This window comes from Carassius auratus, chromosome 40 (assembly GCF_003368295.1).
Source record: "Carassius auratus strain Wakin chromosome 40, ASM336829v1, whole genome shotgun sequence".
In the NCBI taxonomy this organism is placed as follows: Eukaryota; Metazoa; Chordata; class Actinopteri; order Cypriniformes; family Cyprinidae; genus Carassius; species Carassius auratus.
The window spans coordinates 20,717,949-20,736,704 of NC_039282.1; the positions used below are offsets into that span (position 1 = coordinate 20,717,949).

The 18,756-nt window shown below is 49.2% G+C and overlaps 2 protein-coding genes across 2 annotated transcripts; both read right to left on the bottom strand.

The window, feature by feature from the left end:
* Positions 1 to 5,233: 5,233 nt before the first annotated feature.
* On the bottom strand, positions 5,234 to 11,955 carry LOC113058961 (vicilin-like seed storage protein At2g18540). The gene is made up of 9 exons (XM_026227206.1): positions 11,699 to 11,955; positions 11,485 to 11,571; positions 7,196 to 7,379; positions 7,047 to 7,121; positions 6,497 to 6,619; positions 6,272 to 6,415; positions 5,895 to 5,978; positions 5,607 to 5,675; positions 5,234 to 5,479 (listed from the first exon to the last, which is right to left on the bottom strand). Exons 1-9 carry the CDS (start codon positions 11,953 to 11,955, stop codon positions 5,300 to 5,302), a joined length of 1,203 nt encoding a protein of 400 aa, XP_026082991.1. The 3' UTR covers positions 5,234 to 5,299.
* Positions 11,956 to 12,129: 174 nt separating this feature from the next.
* LOC113058963 (centrosomal protein of 164 kDa-like) lies at positions 12,130 to 17,135 on the bottom strand (the record flags this gene model as incomplete). The annotated part of the gene is made up of 11 exons (XM_026227207.1): positions 16,855 to 17,135; positions 15,731 to 15,842; positions 15,416 to 15,647; positions 15,063 to 15,158; positions 14,903 to 14,971; positions 14,740 to 14,817; positions 14,408 to 14,509; positions 12,960 to 13,013; positions 12,809 to 12,871; positions 12,638 to 12,705; positions 12,130 to 12,433 (listed from the first exon to the last, which is right to left on the bottom strand). Coding segments are annotated over exons 1-11 (1,260 nt in total), but the record flags the coding sequence as incomplete, so codon positions are not given.
* Between the last annotated feature and the right edge of the window lie 1,621 nt (positions 17,136 to 18,756).

Genomic DNA, 18,756 nt, shown 5'->3' on the forward strand with positions numbered 1-18,756 from the left:
GGTCACCTGACTCTGGAGGTGAGCTGCTCACATCGCTCCTGCAGCAGTGTGTGTGTGTGTGTGTGTGTGTGTGTGTTGGGTGATGATGAGGGTCACCTGACTCTGGAGGTGAGCGCTCACATCGCTCCTGCAGCAGTGTGTGTGTGTGTGTGTGTGTGTGTGTGTGTGTGTGTGTGTTGGGTGATGATGAGGGTCACCTGACTCTGGAGGTGAGCTGCTCACATCGCTCCTGCAGCAGTGTGTGTGTGTGTGTGTGTGTGTGTGTGTGTGTGTGTGTGTGTGTGTGTGTGTGTGAGGTGATGAGGGTCACCTGACTCTGGAGGTGAGCTGCTCACATCGCTCCTGCAGCAGTGTGTGTGTGTGTGTGTGTGTGTGTGTGTGTGAGGTGATGAGGGTCACCTGACTCTGGAGGTGAGCTGCTCACATCGCTCCTGCAAGCAGTGTGTGTGTGGTGTGTGTGTGTGTGGTGTGTGTGTGTGTGTTGGGTGATGATGAGGGTCACCTGAACTCTGGAGGTGAGCTGCTCACATCGCTCCTGCAGCAGTGTGTGTGTGTGTGTGTGTGTGTGTGTGTGTGAGGTGATGATGAGGGTCACCTGACTCTGGAGGTGAGCTGCTCACATCGCTCCTGCAGCAGTGTGTGTGTGTGTGTGTGTGTGTGTTGGGTGATGAGAGGGTCACCTGACTCTGGAGGTGAGCTGCTCACATCGCTCCTGCAGCAGTGTGTGTGTGTGTGTGTGTGTGTGTGTGTGTGTGAGGTGATGATGAGGGTCACCTGACTCTGGAGGTGAGCTGCTCACATCGCTCCTGCAGCAGTGTGTGTGTGTGTGTGTGTGTGTGTTGGGTGATGATGAGGGTCACCTGACTCTGGAGGTGAGCTGCTCACATCGCTCCTGCCAGCAGTGTGTGTGTGTGTGTGTGTGTGTGGTGTTGTGTTTGGGTGATGATGAGGGGTCACCTGACTCTGGAGGTGAGCTGCTCACATCGCTCCTGCAGCAGTGTGTGTGTGGTGTGTTGTGTGTGTGTGTGTGTGTGTGTGTGTGTGAGGTGATGAGGGTCACCTGACTCTGGAGGTGAGCTGCTCACATCGCTCCTGCAGCAGTGTGTGGTGTGTGTGTGTGTGTGTGTGTGTGTGTGCGAGGTGATGAGTGGTCACTGACTCTGGAGGTGAGCTGGCTCACATCGCTCCTGCAGCAGTGTGGTGTGTGTGTGTGTGTGTGTGTGTGTGTTGAGGTGATGAGGGTCACTGACTCTGGAGGTGAGCTGCTCACATCGCTCCTGCAGCAGTGTGTTGTGTGTGTGTGTGTGTGTGTGGGTGATGATGAGGGTCACCTGACTCTGGAGTGAGCTGCTCACATCGCTCCTGCAGCAGTGTGTGTGTGTGGTGTGTGTGTGTGTGTGAGGTGATGAGGGTCACCTGACTCTGGAGGTGAGCTGCTCACATCGCTCCTGCAGCAGTTGTGTGTGGGTGTGTGTGGTGTGGTGTGTGTGTGAGGTGATGAGGGTCACCTGACTCTGGAGGTGAGCTGCTCACATCGCTCCTGCAGCAGTGTGTGTGTGTGTGTGTGTGTGGTGTGTGTGTGTGTGAGGTGATGAGTGTTACCTGACTCTGGAGGTGAGCTGCTCACATCGCTCCTGCAGCAGTGTGTGTGTGTGTGTGTGTGTGTGTGTGTGTGAGGTGATGAGGGTCACCTGACTCTGGAGGTGAGCTGCTCACATCGCTCCTGCAGCAGTGTGTGTGTGTGTGTGTGTGTGTGAGGTGTGATGAGGGTCACCTGACTCTGGAGGTGAAGCTGCTCACATCGCTCCTGCAGCAGTGTGTGTGTGTGTGTGGTGTGTGTGTGTGTGTGTGAGGTGATGATGAGGGTCACCTGACTCTGGAGGTGAGCTGCTCACATCGCTCCTGCAGCAGTGTGTTGTGTGTGTGTGTGTGTGTGTGTGTGTGTGTGAGGTGATGAGGGTCACCTGACTCTGGAGGTGAGCTGCTCACATCGCTCCTGCAGCAGTGTGGTGTGTGTGTGTGTGTGTGTTGGGTGATGATGAGGGTCACCTGACTCTGGAGGTGAGCTGCTCACATCGCTCCTGCCAGCAGTGTGTGTGTGTGTGTGTGTGTGTGTGTGTGTGTTGGGGATGATGAGGGTCACCTGACTCTGGAGGTGAGCTGCTCACATCGCTCCTGCAGCAGTGTTGTGTGTGTGTTTGTGGTGTGTGTGTGTGTGTGTGTGTGTGTTGGTGATGATGAGGGTCACCTGACTCTGGAGGTGAGCTGCTCACATCGCTCCTGCAGCAGTGTGTGTGTGTGTGTGTGGTGTGTGAGGTGATGAGGGTCACCTGACTCTTGGAGGGTGAGCTGCTCACATCGCTCCTGCAGCAGTGTGTGTGTGTGTGTGTGTGTGTGTGTTGAGGTGATGAGGGTCACCTGACTCTGGAGGTGAGCTGCTCACATCGCTCCTGGCAGCAGTGTGTGTGTGTGTGTGTGTGTGGTGTGTGTGTGTGTGTGAGGTGATGATGAGGGTCACCTGACTCTGGAGGTGAGCTGCTCACATCGCTCCTGCAGCAGTGTGGTTGTGTGTGTGTGTGTGTGTGAGGTGATGATGAGGGTCACCTGACTCTGGAGGTGAGCTGCTCACATCGCTCCTGCAGCAGTGTGTGTGTGTGTGTGTGTGTGTGTGTGTGAGGTGATGAGGGTCACTGACTCTGGAGGTGAGCTGCTCACATCGCTCCTGCAGCGGTGTGTGTGTGTGTGTGTGTGTGTGTTGTGTGTGTGTGTGTGTGAGGTGATGATGAGGGTCACCTGACTCTGGAGGTGAGCTGCTCACATCGCTCCTGCAGCAGTGTGTGTGTGTGTGTGTGTGTGTGTGTGTGAGGTGATGAGGGTCACCTGACTCTGGAGGTGAGCTGCTCACATCGCTCCTGCAGCAGTGTGTGTGTGTGTGTGTGTGTGTGTGTGTGTGTGTGAGGTGATGATGAGGGTCACCTGACTCTGGAGGTGAGCTGCTCACATCGCTCCTGCAGCAGTGTGTGTGTGTGTGTGTGTGTGTGTGTGTGTGTGAGGTGATGAGGGTCACCTGACTCTGGAGGTGAGCTGCTCACATCGCTCCTGCAGCAGTGTGTTGTGTGTGTGTGTGTGTGTGTGTGTGTGTGTTGGGTGATGATGAGGGTCACCTGACTCTGGAGGTGAGCTGCCTCACATCGCTCCTGCAGCAGTGTGGTGTGTGGTGTGTGTGTGGTGTGAGGTGATGAGGGTCACCTGACTCTGGAGGTGAGCTGCTCACATCGCTCCTGCAGCAGTGTTGTGTGTGTGTGTGTGTGTGTGTGTGTTGGGTGATGATGAGGGTCACCTGACTCTGGAGGTGAGCTTGCTCACATCGCTCCTGCAGCAGTGTGTGTGTTGTGTGTGTGTGTGTGTGTGTGTGTGTGTGTGTGTGGGTGTGAGGTGATGAGGGTCACCTGACTCTGGAGGTGAGCTGCTCACATCGCTCCTGCAGCAGTGTGTGTGTGAGTGTGTGTGGTGTGTGTGTGTGTGTGTGTGTTGGGTGATGATGAGGGTCACCTGACTCTGGAGGTGAGCTGCTCACATCGCTCCTGCAGCAGTGTGTGTGTGTGTGTGTGTGTGTGTGTGTGTGTGTTGGGTGATGATGAGGGTCACCTGACTCTGGAGGTGAGCTGCTCACATCGCTCCTGCAGCAGTGTGTGTGTGTGTGTGTGTGTGTGTGTGTGGTGTGTGTGTGTGTGTGAGGTGATGAGGGTCACCTGACTCTGGAGGTGAGCTGCTCACATCGCTCCTGCAGCAGTGTGTGTGTGTGTGTGTGTGTGTGTGTGTGTGTGAGGTGATGAGGGTCACCTGACTCTGGAGGTGAGCTGCTCACATCGCTCCTGCAGCAGTGTGTGTGTGTGTGTGTGTGTGTGTGTGAGGTGATGATGAGGGTCACCTGACTCTGGAGGTGAGCTGCTCACATCGCTCCTGCAGCAGTGTGTGTGTGTGTGGTGTGTGTGTGTTGGGTGATGATGAGGGTCACCTGACTCTGGAGGTGAGCTGCTCACATCGCTCCTGCAGCAGTGTGTGTGTGTGTGTGTGTGTGTGTGTGTGAGGTGATGAGGGTCACCTGACTCTGGAGGTGAGCTGCTCACATCGCTCCTGCAGCAGTGTGTGTGTGTGTGTGTGTGTGTGTGTGTGTGAGGTGATGAGGGTCACCTGACTCTGGAGGTGAGCTGCTCACATCGCTCCTGCAGCAGTGTGTGTGTGTGAGTGTGGTGTGTGTGTGTGTGTGTGTTGAGGTGATGAGTGTTACCTGACTCTGGAGGTGAGCTGCTCACATCGCTCCTGCAGCAGTTGTGTGTGTGTGTGTGTGTGTGTGTGTGTGTGAGGTGATGAGGGTCACCTGACTCTGGAGGTGAGCTGCTCACATCGCTCCTGCAGCAGTGTGTGTGTGTGTGTGTGTGTGTGTGTGGTGTGAGGTGATGAGGGTCACCTGACTCTGGAGGTGAGCTGCTCACATCGCTCCTGCAGCAGTGTGTGTGTGTGTGTGTGTGTGTGTGTGTGTGTGAGGTGATGAGGGTCACCTGACTCTGGAGGTGAAGCTGCTCACATCGCTCCTGCAGCAGTGTGTGTGTGTGTGTGTGTGTGTGTGTGTGTGAGGTGATGAGGGTCACCTGACTCTGGAGGTGAGCTGCTCACATCGCTCCTGCAGCAGTGTGTGTGTGTGTGTGTGTGTGTGTGTGTGTGTGTGTGTGTTGGGTGATGATGAGGGTCACCTGACTCTGGAGGTGAGCTGCTCACATCGCTCCTGCAGCAGTGTGTGTGTGTGTGTGTGTGGTGTGTGTGTGTGTGTGTGAGGTGATGAGGGTCACCTGACTCTGGAGGTGAGCTGCTCACATCGCTCCTGCAGCAGTGTGTGTGTGTGTGTGTGTGTGTGTGTGTGTGTGTGTGAGGTGATGAGGTCACCTGACTCTGGAGGTGAGCTGCTCACATCGCTCCTGCAGCAGTGTGTGTGTGTGTGTGTGTGTGTGTGTGCGAGGTGATGAGGGTCACCTGACTCTGGAGGTGAGCTGCTCAACATCGCTCCTGCAGCAGTGTGTGTGTGGTGTGTGTGTGCGAGGTGATGAGTGTCACCTGACTCTGGAGGTGAGCTGCTCACATCGCTCCTGCAGCAGTGTTGTGTGTGTGTGTGTGTGTGTGTGTGTGTGTTTGGTGATGATGAGGGTCACCTGACTCTGGAGGTGAGCTGCTCACATCGCTCCTGCAGCAGTGTGTGTGTGTGTGTGTGTGTGTGTGTGTGTGTGTTGGGTGATGATGAGGGTCACCTGACTCTGGAGGTGAGCTGCTCACATCGCTCCTGCAGCAGTGTGACTCTATCCTCCAGCTGCTGTCTCTCCTCCATCATCCTGCAGCTCTCCTCTCTCTGTCGCTCTCGCTCCTGTCTCTCTCTCCGCAGATCCTCACACAGCTCGTCACGCTCCTTCAGCAGCAGAGGGAGAGACTGCACACACACACACACCAGATACACATCAGAAACACACACACACACACACACACGCATCAGATACACGTCAGAAACACACACACACACACACGATACACATCCGAACACACACACACACACACACCTGTAGTCCTCTCTGAAGGTCCTCCTCTTCCTCACACAGCTGCTGTCTCCTCTTCCTCAGATCTGATGCCTGATGATCAATAATCAACACTGTTAGTATTGAGATAGAACTATTAGTCTGAAGTAAATGAGAAACTCAAATAAACCCATCAGCTCAAGTAAAAAAAACTAAACACACACATCCTTGAATGTGATGAAAACCATAATAAAATAAATCTGAAATAATAACCAAACTGTATGGCATATAATCATTAGAATGAAGAATTCAAATAAAAGCACAGTTCTGTACCTTTGACTGAAGTTCAGTCTCCTGAGTGTGAAGCTCTTTGGTTTGTTTCTCCAGCTTCTCCTTCCACTCCTGTAGCTCTGACTCCTACACACACACACACACACACACACATTACAGCAACAAGCAATCTGTCTGTCCACACCAGATCACAGCCAATCAGAGGAGTGTGTGGGCGGAGTCTGTCTGTAAACACTGTCTGGATGAGTATATGATCAAATCAATAAAAATTAAGCCATTCTACGATTAGTAAAAATCCATTTTCTGATACAGTGTTTGTTATGGGTGCATGTTCACTTTATTCTTCATATCAGAGGTAAATGATCATGAACACACTCACTGACAGTGTGTGTGTGTGTGTGTGTGTGTGCTGTGCTGACCTTCTGCGAGTGTGTCCTGCGCGTCTCCTGCAGCTGTGTGTCCAGTGTGTGCTGTAGTTTGTGTAGTTGTGTTGTGTGTGTGGAGATCACAGCGTCTCTCTCCTTCTGAAGAGAATCCAGCAGACGATCCCGCTCCCTGCTCTCCTGCACACACACACAGATCTCAACATCTCTATGTAAATCAGACTAACAGATAGCTTGCCACTGTATGTGTGTGTGTTGTACCTGCTCCAGGTGTGTCTCTCTCAGGTTCTGTAGCTCCTGTTGATGTTCCTCCTTCAGCTGTTCTAGTTTCCTCCTGTGATCTCTTTCGACTTCCTCCCGGACTTCCTGCAGCACATCTGTGAGCTAAACACACATGAACACACACTCGTCAGGGCTGCACAATATCAGAAATATAATCCCAATAGGGCTTAGTGCAGTTATCACATGACAAAGGCTGTGATGAAGGAATATAAAGATCTGTGCACTGTTTCTGAGTGAAGCATGTGCTTAAACTTGTAATTAGAAATGCTCATCAACCATAGAGAAGGCTTTAAGGCTCAGTCTGGTGGTTTTCCATCATAATAAAAGTTGGATGACTAAACTTTTGAAACTGAAGAAATTAAGGAATTTTACAATTGTACCATAAAAAAAAAAGTATATTTAAAATTTTTGTTTTTGTCTTAAATACTAAAATCGTAGTACAGAAAACATTGCAATAGTAATATTCCTTTTTGTGTTTAATATTTATATTTAGTAGCAGTAATAACGTGTGTACATGTGTGTGTTGTACCTCTCTCTGGTACTCTACTAAAGGCTGTTCTGGTCGTGTCCTCCTCAAATCCTTGTGTGTGTCACTCAATTTAGCCTGACAAACACAACAGAGTGTTAAACACACACACACACTCTTGCACTCATACCCACACCCACACACACACACACCTGTAGTCTGATGGAGGTCAGCTGCTCCTCTTCTTCTCTTGTAGCCGCCTCCTCTCTGCCCGGAGCTCCTCCTCTGACTCCTCCCTCAGGCACTCCAGGTCCCTCCTCCTCTGAGTCTCTACCCTCTCCTGCTCCGCCTCCAGCTCTGAACGCAGCTCCTGCCAGCTTCACCTCATTCTCAAGCCTAAACACACATGTGGGATAGATGAGTGCATGCACTAATGGTGATATAGAGTGTACCCGTGTGCACCGATGGTGATATAGAGTGTGCCCGTGTGCACCGATGGTGATATGGAGTGTGCCCGTGTGCACCGATGGTGATATAGAGTGTACCCGTGTTGCACCGATGGTGATATGGAGTGTACCCGTGTGCACCGATGGTGATATGGAGTGTACCCGTGTGCACCGTTGGTGATATGGAGTGTGCCCGTGTGCACCGATGGGTGATATGGAGTGTGCCCGTGTGCACCGATGGTGATATGGAGTGTGCCCGTGTGCACCGATGGTGATATGGAGTGTGCCCGTGTGCACCGATGGTGATATGGAGTGTGCCCGTGTGCACCGATGGTGATATGGAGTGTACCCGTGTGCACCGATGGTGATATAGAGTGTACCCGTGTGCACCGTTGGTGATATGGAGTGTGCCCGTGTGCACCGATGGTGATATGGAGTGTACCCGTGTGCACCGATGGTGATATAGAGTGTGCATGTGTGCACCGATGGTGATATAGAGTGTGCCCATGTGCACCGATGGTGATATAGTGTGTGCCCGTGTGCACCGATGGTGATATAGTGTGATATAGTGCGCACTGATGGTGATATAGTGTGTGCCCGTGTGCACCGATGGTGATATAGTGTGATATAGTGCGCACTGATGGTGATATAGTGTGGTATAGTGTGCACCGATGGTGATATAGTGTGTGCCCGTGTGCACCGATGGTGATATAGTGGTGATATAGTGCGCACTGATGGTGATATAGTGTGCACTGATGGTGATGTAGTGTGATATAGTGTGCACTGATGGTGATATAGTGTGATATAGTATGCACTGATGGTGATATAGTGTGCGCATGCACTGATGGTGATATAGTGTGCACTGATGGTGATATAGTGTGCACTGATGGTGATATAGTGTGCGCATGCACTGATTGTGATATAGTGTGCACTGATGGTGATATAGTGTGATATAGTATGCACTGATGGTGATATAGTGTGCGCATGCACTGATGGTGATATAGTGTGCACTGATGGTGTTATAGTGTGCACTGATGGTGATATAGTGTGCGCATGCACTGATTGTGATATAGTGTGCACTGATGGTGATATAGTGTGCACTGATGGTGATATAGTGTGCGCATGCACTGATTGTGATATAGTGTGCACTGATGGTGATATAGTGTGCACTGATGGTGATATAGTGTGCACTGATGGTGATATAGTGTGCGCATGCACTGATTGTGATATAGTGTGCACTGATGGTGATATAGTGGGATATAGTGTGCACTGATGGTGAAATAGTGTGATATAGTGTGGCACTGATGGTGATATAGTGTGATATAGTGTGCACTGATGGTGATATAGTGGGATATAGTGTGCACTGATGGTGAAATAGTGTGATATAGTGTGCACTGATGGTGATATAGTGTGATATAGTGTGCACTGATGGTGATATAGTGGGATATAGTGTGCACTGATGGTGAAATAGTGTGATATAGTGTGCACTGATGGTGATATAGTGGGATATAGTGTGCACTGATGGTGATATAGTGTGATATAGTGCGCACTGATGGTGATGTAGTGTGATATAGTGTGCACTGATGGTGATATAGTGGGATATAGTGTGCACTGATGGTGATATAGTGTGATATAGTGCGCACTGATGGTGATGTAGTGTGATATAGTGTGCACTGATGGTGATATAGAGTGTGCCCGTGTGCACCGATGGTGATATAGTGTGCCCGTGTGCACCGATGGTGATATAGAGTGTGCCCGTGTGCACCGATGGTGATATAGTTGGATATAGTGTGCACCGATGGTGATATAGAGTGTGCCCGTGTGCACCGATGGTGATATAGTGTATGCCCGTGTGCACCGATGGTGATATAGAGTGTGCATGTGTGCACCGATGGTGATATAGAGTGTGCATGTGTGCACCGATGGTGATATAGTGTGCCCGTGTGCACCGATGGTGAATATAGTGTGTGGCCCGTGTGCACCGATGGTGATATAGTGTGTGCCCGTGTGCACCGATGGTGATATAGTGTGTGCCCGTGTGCACCGATGGTGATATAGTGTGTGCCCGTGTGCACCGATGGTGATATAGAGTGTGCCCGTGTGCACCGATGGTGATATAGATTGTGCCCGTGTGCACCGATGGTGATATAGTGTGTGCCCGTGTGCACCGATGGTGATATAGAGTGTACCCGTGTGCACCGATGGTGATATAGATTGTGCCCGTGTGCACCGATGGTGATATAGTGTGTGCCCGTGTGCACCGATGGTGATATAGTGTGTGCCCGTGTGCACCGATGGTGATATAGATTGTGCCCGTGTGCACCGATGGTGATATAGTGTGTGCCCGTGTGCACCGATGGTGATATAGTGTGTGCCCGTGTGCACCGATGGTGATATAGTTGGATATAGTGTGCACTGATGGTGATATAGAGTGTGCACCGATGGTGATATAGAGTGTACCCATGTGCACCGATGGTGATATAGAGTGTACCCGTGTGCACCGATGGTGATATAGAGTGTGCCCGTGTGCACCGATGGTGATATAGTTGGATATAGTGTGCACTGATGGTGATATAGAGTGTGCATGTGTGCACCGATGGTGATATAGAGTGTACCCATGTGCACCGATGGTGATATAGAGTGTACCCGTGTGCACCGATGGTGATATAGAGTGTACCCGTGTGCACCGATGGTGATATGGAGTGTGCCCGTGTGCACCGATGGTGATATAGTTGGATATAGTGTGCACAGATGGTGATATAGAGTGTGCATGTGTGCACCGATGGTGATATAGAGTGTACCCATGTGCACCGATGGTGATATAGAGTGTACCCGTGTGCACCGATGGTGATATAGAGTGTGCCCGTGTGCACCGATGGTGATATAGAGTGTGCCCGTGTGCACCGATGGTGATATAGAGTGTACCCATGTGCACCGATGGTGATATAGAGTGTGCCCGTGTGCACCGATGGTGATATAGTGTGTGCCCGTGTGCACCGATGGTGATATAGTGTGTGCCCGTGTGCACCGATGGTGATATAGAGTGTACCCATGTGCACCGATGGTGATATAGTTGGATATAGTGTGCACTGATGGTGATATAGAGTGTGCATGTGTGCACCGATGGTGATATAGAGTGTACCCATGTGCACCGATGGTGATATAGTGTGTGCCCGTGTGCACCGATGGTGATATAGTCGGATATAGTGTGCACTGATGGTGATATAGAGTGTGCATGTGTGCACCGATGGTGATATAGAGTGTACCCATGTGCACCGATGGTGATATAGAGTGTACCCGTGTGCACCGATGGTGATATAGAGTGTACCCGTGTGCACCGATGGTGATATAGAGTGTACCCGTGTGCACCGATGGTTATATAGAGTGTACCCATGTGCACCGATGGTGATATAGTGTGTGCCCGTGTGCACCGATGGTGATATAGTTGGATATAGTGTGCACTGATGGTGATATAGAGTGTGCATGTGTGCACCGATGGTGATATAGAGTGTACCCATGTGCACCGATGGTGATATAGTGTGTGCCCGTGTGCACCGATGGTTATATAGAGTGTACCCATGTGCACCGATGGTGATATAGTGTGTGCCCGTGTGCACCGATGGTGATATAGTGTGTGCCCGTGTGCACCGATGGTTATATAGAGTGTACCCATGTGCACCGATGGTGATATAGAGTGTACCCGTGTGCACCGATGGTTATATAGAGTGTACCCATGTGCACCGATGGTGATATAGTGTGTGCCCGTGTGCACCGATGGTTATATAGAGTGTACCCATGTGCACCGATGGTGATATAGTGTGTGCCCGTGTGCACCGATGGTTATATAGAGTGTACCCATGTGCACCGATGGTGATATAGAGTGTACCCGTGTGCACCGATGGTTATATAGAGTGTACCCGTGTGCACCGATGGTTATATAGAGTGTACCCATGTGCACCGATGGTGATATAGTGTGTGCCCGTGTGCACCGATGGTGATATAGTTGGATATAGTGTGCACTGATGGTGATATAGTGTGTGTGTGTGTGTGTGTACCTGATCCGTTGTAGTTGTGTGTGCATTTCCTTGTTCATCCGCTCCTCCTCGTCTCGTCTATCTTTGAGTATCTGCTCCTTCAGAACCCTGAAACACACACGTGATCCGTGTCATGTGATCTGCTACATTGAGACGGTGAGTTTGGTCAACATCCTGACCGTCGGGATGGCGTTACATGCTTCTACAGCGCACCCACAATGCAGTAGTGACTGACCTGAGCTGCTCGGCGCTCTCCTCCTTCATCCGGCGCTCCTCTTCCTCCTCATCCTTCATCAGAGCATCTCTGAGCAGCTGCAGTCTCCTCTGCATTTCCTCCATCAGTCTGCCCCTCTCCTCCTCCAGCTGTCTCTCTGCATCCTCCTCCAGTCTCTTCCTCTCCTCTTCCCGTCTCCTCTCCTCTTCCTCCATTTCTTCACATCTCTTCCTCTTGTCCCCTTCTCGTTCCCGTCTCTTCCTATCCTCTTCTTCCATCGCTTCTCGTCTCTTCCTCTCCTCTTCCTCCCTCTCTTCCAGTCTCTTCCTCTCCTCTTCCTCCCTCTCTTCTCGTCTCTTCCTCTCATCCCCCTCTCGTTCCCATCTCTTCCTCTCTTCTTCCTCCCTCTCTCCCCATCTCTTCCTCTCCTCTCCCTCCCTCTCTCCTCGTCTCTTCCTCTCCTCTCCCTCCCTTTCTTCTCGTCTCTTCCTCTCATCCCCCTCTCGTTCCCGTCTCTTCCTCTCCTCTTCCTCCCTCTCTTCTCGTCTCTTCCTCTCCTCTTCCTCCATCTCTTCTTGTCTCTTCCTCTCGTCCCCTTCTCGTTCTCGTTTCTCTCGGTCAGTGGTGTCGGTTCTGCTGCGAGAGGGCGGAGGTCTCTGGTCATGTGATGAGGTGCTGATGATGTCATCGGCGGATGTGGAGGCAGCGTAGCGTGACGGCGGCGTCTCAGCTAACATCACGTTTTCAAGCAGACGTCTGAGAGGAGACACACATTGTCATTTTCACTCACTAAGAACCGAAACCATTTTAAAAAACATTTAAAAAGTACCTTGCATTATAAATAAAATAAACATTAACTGAAATAACAGCAAATTGCTTATTCTGTTCAGTTAGGGTTCAGTCATCTGGTATACAATGCTCATCCCTAATTATACCATCATCATCATCATCATCACACACCGGTCTGCAGAATCAGAGACGTCCACACAGCGGTCCACATCTGCTTCACCCTTCACTTCCTTCCTGTCCTGAGAGACACACATACACAGAGAGAGACTGGATGAGTCTTTAAACCTGTCGAGTTGGGAATATAAAGGTGTGTGTGTGTGTGTGTGTGTGTGTGTGTGTTACCACTGCAGGTGACAGATCCAGCAGATCAAACACATTCTCTGAGAGTTTGGAGCGGAAACCAGCCTGAGGAAACACACAAAGAGTGAAATATAAGTGTGAGTGTGAGTGTGTGTGTGTGTGTGAGAGAGTGAGTGTGTGTGAGAGGTCATACCTGTACATTATCAGCGGATGAGAGCGACGCAGCTGCTCCTCCATCCTCAGACTCCTGTCACAGAACAGGACATGATGTCAGACGCGTACATCAGCACACACACACACACACACTCTCCATAGGAGTATTGGTTTGAATACTGTACAAATACACACACACAGACACAGAGCAGTACGTGGAGAGGATGCTGGGAGATTCTGCTGCAGAAAGGAGCTCTGATTGGCTGTAGCCGGCTGCTTAAACTAGTCTTACTAGTTAGTCATTTTATTTCTTTCTTCAAGACTGTTCATAACTAGAAGTCAGTTTCATAAAAGGGGTAAACTGGTCTAAACTGGTAAACTTGACTAACTGTTAGACTAGTTCTTAAGTGACTGTGTTTATGCAGCAGATCTGATCCTTCAGAGAGCCTGATCCTGATAGGTGCTCTTGATGTCACATGACTGTGCTGAGACACACCCCCTCTCTGCAGTGAATCACTGACACACAAACACAGAACGAACGAATCACGAATCAGCCTCCAGAGGTTGATGAACACAGACTCCAGCGCTGCATGTGTCAGAACGGAGCGAAGCACCCAAACACAAACACAGATGGGATGGGGGCGGGGCATGTGTGGTGGGCGGGGCTTGTGGGCAGGGGCGGAGCACTCAGTCCTACCTCGCTGGACACTGGATTCCACTGAGGCAGAGACTTCCCTGCTTTACTGCGTGTGATTGGAGGACGAGAGCGGTTATTCTGAAAGTGTTCGATCTCACACACCTCTGCTCTCTCTCTCCGCTCTTCCTCATTCTCAGAAACACTCTCCTCCTCTTCCTCACCGGACACACTTCTCACAGCCTCGTCTTCTCTGTGTTCAGTTCTACCGTCCTGTCTGTGCGTTTCATCTAGTTCTTCTCGTTCAATCAGCTCTTCCACGTTTCCATCATCTTTCCTCCTGGCCTGATCTTTCTCTTCTCCGGTCCTCTCCTCCTCCTCAGGACTGTTAAATCTCTCAATCTGCTCACTGATCTCATCACTCTCTTCCTCTCTGTGTCTTTGGTCCTCGGTCTCTTCATCTCTGATCTGTCTGTTTTCTTCTAGCTCCGTCTGGTCCTTCTGCTTCTCCTCAGGACTGTTAAATCTCTCAATCTGTTCATCATCCTCAGTCTCTTCCTCATCTGTCTGTTTCTTCTCTTCGCTCATCTGCTCGTCTTCCTCTCGGCCGATGGATGCCGCAGCATCCGGGGTCAGAGGTCGTGAAGCTGCTGTGGAACAAAGGTGATGTCCACGCAACGAGTCCTTACAGTGAAGGATGGAGTTAGAGACAGACGACAGACAGACGGGTGTGAGGTCACATGGAGATCCCTCCAACACAGGCGTATTATCAACAAAGACACACTGAAAAACAACGGGGACGAGCAAGAGAGAGAGAGAGAGAGAGAAAGACAGAGAGAGAGAGACACAGGTACCTCTGAAGGAGCTTCTGGACTGTGATCTCTGGACAGGGCCAAATCCTGTAGTTCAGGTTCTGTTCTTTCTTCAGGAGGAACCGTCACACTGACCTCACTGTCCTGAGACACACACACACACACACACCATCAGTCAAGGCTTTGGACACACTGATCTGATTGTGTTTATGCTACTCATGCTCTTATGAACAGGGGTTGCACACATGGTGTAGTTTTAGGATCAGCCTGAAGGACTAGATCAGCTGGATCAGGTGTGTTTGATTAGGGCTGAGTCTGACACCCCCGTGATTAACCTTTGACCTGAAAGCTTCTGCTGATGTGTGTGTGTTCACCTCGTACTGCAGTCCTGCTCCCAGAGCGTCCAGATCCAGATGGAGGTTCTGCAGGAGTCCAGCTGAGTCCCTCGGCCTCTAACACACACACACACACACACACACACAGTCAGATCTGATCCAGCGGTCAGTGTGTGTGTGTGAGATTGTGTTTCAGACTCACCTCTTCCTCAGAGATCTCCTCGTCTTCCTCAGCGCTCCTCTCCTCCTGAACGCTCCTGACAGCAGCAGCCTGACACACACACACACACACACACACGCACACATCAACATCATAATCACGACTCAATACATTGATAATCCTGAGATTCCTGATGCTTTACCCTGAGAGAGGTTTTGAGCGGCTGGAGTCCAGATCCTCTGAGAGGAGCGACAGGAGCGTCAGAGAGAGCACGGAGAGGAGCGAGAGGAGCCAGCACCTGCAGAGAGAGAGAGATGTATCATTCACATGAGAACGATTCTGAAGATCATGTGACACTGAAGACTGGAGGAATGATGCTGAAAATACAGCGGAGCATCACAGAAATACATTACACTTTAACACAGATTCACACAGAAAACAGATGATTTAGATTACAGTCATATTTCTTCATTTGTACAGTATTTTTGATCAGATAAACACAGCTCTGGTGAGCAGAGGAGACGTCTGTATGCTGCTGTAAGATGATGTTCTCACCCCTGGAGCTCTGACTTCCTCCAGCTCTTTCCTCTTGTCCTTCTTCTTGTCTTTCTTGTCCTTCTTCTTCTTCTTGTCCTTGTCTCTCTTCAGGGCGCTGGGGGCTGTGGCGTGTTGGTTGCGCTCGCGCTCCTGCTCCACCAGCTGTCTGTAGTGTTCATCACACGGATGATCCCAGGTGGACTGACCGGTGGAGAAGTTAAAGTAGTACACCTCACCGCTGACGTCCTGACTGAACACACACACACACACACACAGACTCACTTCCTGTCCCCATGTGAAAACATGTGCATGTGTAATGCAAGCGTGTGTTACCATGGTTTCCACTCGGTCGGCAGCGGTGCCACCATCCCCTCTCTGGCCAGCCACAGCAGCTCAGGCTCACGCTCGGGGTCGATACCGATCTCCACCGCATACTCATGGATCTCTGACACACACACACACACACGGACCATCAGCACGCGTGTTCTCATGACACGCAAACAAACACCAGCATTTACTCTCCTCATGTCACTTCAAACCTGTATGACTGACTTTCTCATGGAAACATGATAGAAGATATTCTGAAGAATGTTGGGAAGCAAAAAACATAAGATTTCCATTATATGAACAAAAACATTGAGACATTTCTCCAAATATCTGCTTCTATATTACACCGAAGAAAGAAGTGCGGTCATACAGGTATAAATATGTGTGTGTGTGTGTGAGTGTGTGTGTGCGTGTGCATGAGTGAGAGAATGAGTGAGTGTTTTGTGTGTGTCTGTGTGTGTGTGAGAGTGAGTGAGCATGTGCATGAGTGAGAGAGAGTGTGCGTGAGTGAGAGTGTGTGAGCGTGTTCGTGAGTGAGAGAGAATGTGTGTGCGTCTGCATGAGTAAGAATGTACGTGAATGAGAGAGTGTGTGTGCGCGTGTGCGTGACAGAGTGTGTGCAGGTGTGCAAGAGTAAGAGTGTGCATGCATGTGCATGAGTGAGAGTGAGTGTGCATGCGTGTGCATGAGTGAAAGAGTGAGTGTGCACGTGTGCATAAGTGATAGTGAGTAAGTGAGTGAGTGAGCGTGAGTGTGGGTGCCTGTGCATGAGTGAGAGAGTGAGTGTGCGTGCGTGTGCATTGGTGAGAGAGTGAGTGTGCACGTGTGCATAAGTGAGAGTGAGTGAGTGAGAGTGAGCATAAGCATGATTGAGAGTGTGTGCACGTGTGCATGAGTGAGAGAGAGTGTGTGCGCGTGTGCATGAGTGGGAGTGTGTGTGTGCGCATGTGCATGAGTGTGTGCATGGGTGGGTGAGAGAGTGAGTGTGCGTGCGAAAGAGTGAGTTTGTGTGTGCGCGTGTGTGTGTGTGTGAGATAGTGTGTGAGAGAGTGTGTGTCTGTGTGAGAGAGTGTACCTGCGTGTGCATGAGTGAGAGAGTGAGTGTGTGTGTGTCAGTTCTGTAGTGTAACCTTGCTCTGAAGGGATGTAGTTCTCATCATAGTCTTCCTCCAGCACCAGTTGATCTCCGATGCGCAGCCCCGTGGTCGTCATGGTGACGGCGGCGTGACAGGAGCGCGCACTAGAGCGGTTACTGGCCTTCAATTGATTTCACTAAATTACTTCAAATTAAAACTTCACAAACACACCACATCGCGCAAATAACGTTATTACCGATAAAATAACTGCTTATTAAATTCACCCTTCATAATATCGACAGCGAGCGGTTTGTGTTCACCTCTGAAACACGGTCGAATCGCTGTTCTTTGATAATAATAACCATGTCAAAACATATAAAAAGGGCTTTAGTTAAGATCGGTCTAATTAAAATACAAGCCTGAACGAATAAATTAAACGACTACACAAAACTATATGAAAACAAATCATCAGTAAACACAAAGTTAACAGTGAATGTCGCGCTTGTTAATTATAAAGTACAATCGTTTTAATAATAATAACTGATTATTTAACGCGATTAGTTTAATCCTCACCTGCTATCGGATCCCACGGCCTCATTTAAAAATCAGTTTTAAAATCATTGTGTGATCGTACAGCTTCAGCTCTCGGATATTTAATGATTTCAGAGGATTTTCTGAATTTCAAACAGAAAGTTTAAAATCCGAGGCGCGTCTCCATCACAGCAACAGACCGGAACATGAAGGCGCGCTTCACAATAAAAGTCCCTCAGCGACGCATGCGCTTACACGCCATAAAGAATATACAACTAAACATGTAAACTATTTTTATTTTAATCGATTATAAAATAAGGAAGGTATCCAAGAGCTTATAAGATAGTAGCGTGTACTTTCCAATACTTTTATTATAATATTTCAACTATAATAAATAAATTATTATTATTTAAGAGCTCTTTTTGTAGCATTGCTACCGGATTTAACATGTCTTTTATTATTTCAGGTAAACAGAAATAGCAAAAACACCACCAGAGAGTGAGAAAAGATACAACATAGTTTATTAATATGTGCTTTTTTACACCATAAACACCAATACAATTATTCACACTTGGCTTTAATAAATCAGAAATACATAAGGAAAATGTTAAGAATATTAGGCAAGCCTTAAATAGAAAATAAATAAATACCAGTGTCAAACAAATAAACAAACAAAACAGGCAAGAAGTTTGTGACATTCATGATGGTCCTCTTGAAACCGACACAAAACAAAAAGCAATCCATTTCATAGAAAACATCCGGCTGATCTGATTTAGTTTAGTCTCCACACACATCATTCAGTTTGTAATGATCTTGTGAGTTCATTAAATAAAACAGATTCAGTGCTGCCGTTTCTGGAACATCTTTAACATGGTCAGAGATTTACAAGCATTTCTAATAGACTTGTTGTTGTAGATTCACTCGTTGCTGTTGTTTTTCAATGAGGTTTCAGTAGTTGAAAATGCTCAAATATTTGGTTTCTAGATTAAATAAATCAATTGTGAGATTGCAATAAAACACAGAAACAGAACATTAAAAACAAAAGCAATGGAGTGTCTCCGATCCGTTTATGACGCTCAGATGGAAAACCAGATAATCCGGATTCAAACTCTAATCGCCCGTTTGTGTGTGGAATGAGTGAGAGACTGATGTGATGAAGATCGAGATCTCTGACGTCATCTGATGCGAGGAATTAAAGAACGATAACTGTAGCGATAGCTTTTAATAATCACTCTAACTCCGAGAGAACAGCATGTCAGCACTATTACAATCACAACAGAGAAACGATTTCAGCTGATGAACGATAAAAACACTGACAGCCAATCGGAATCCACCAACTTTACAGCGCTTGAGAATTTAAAGCGACAGCACGCCCTTAAAATAAACGGACCGTTAATTATGTGCGCGCTAATTTAATTATCGTTA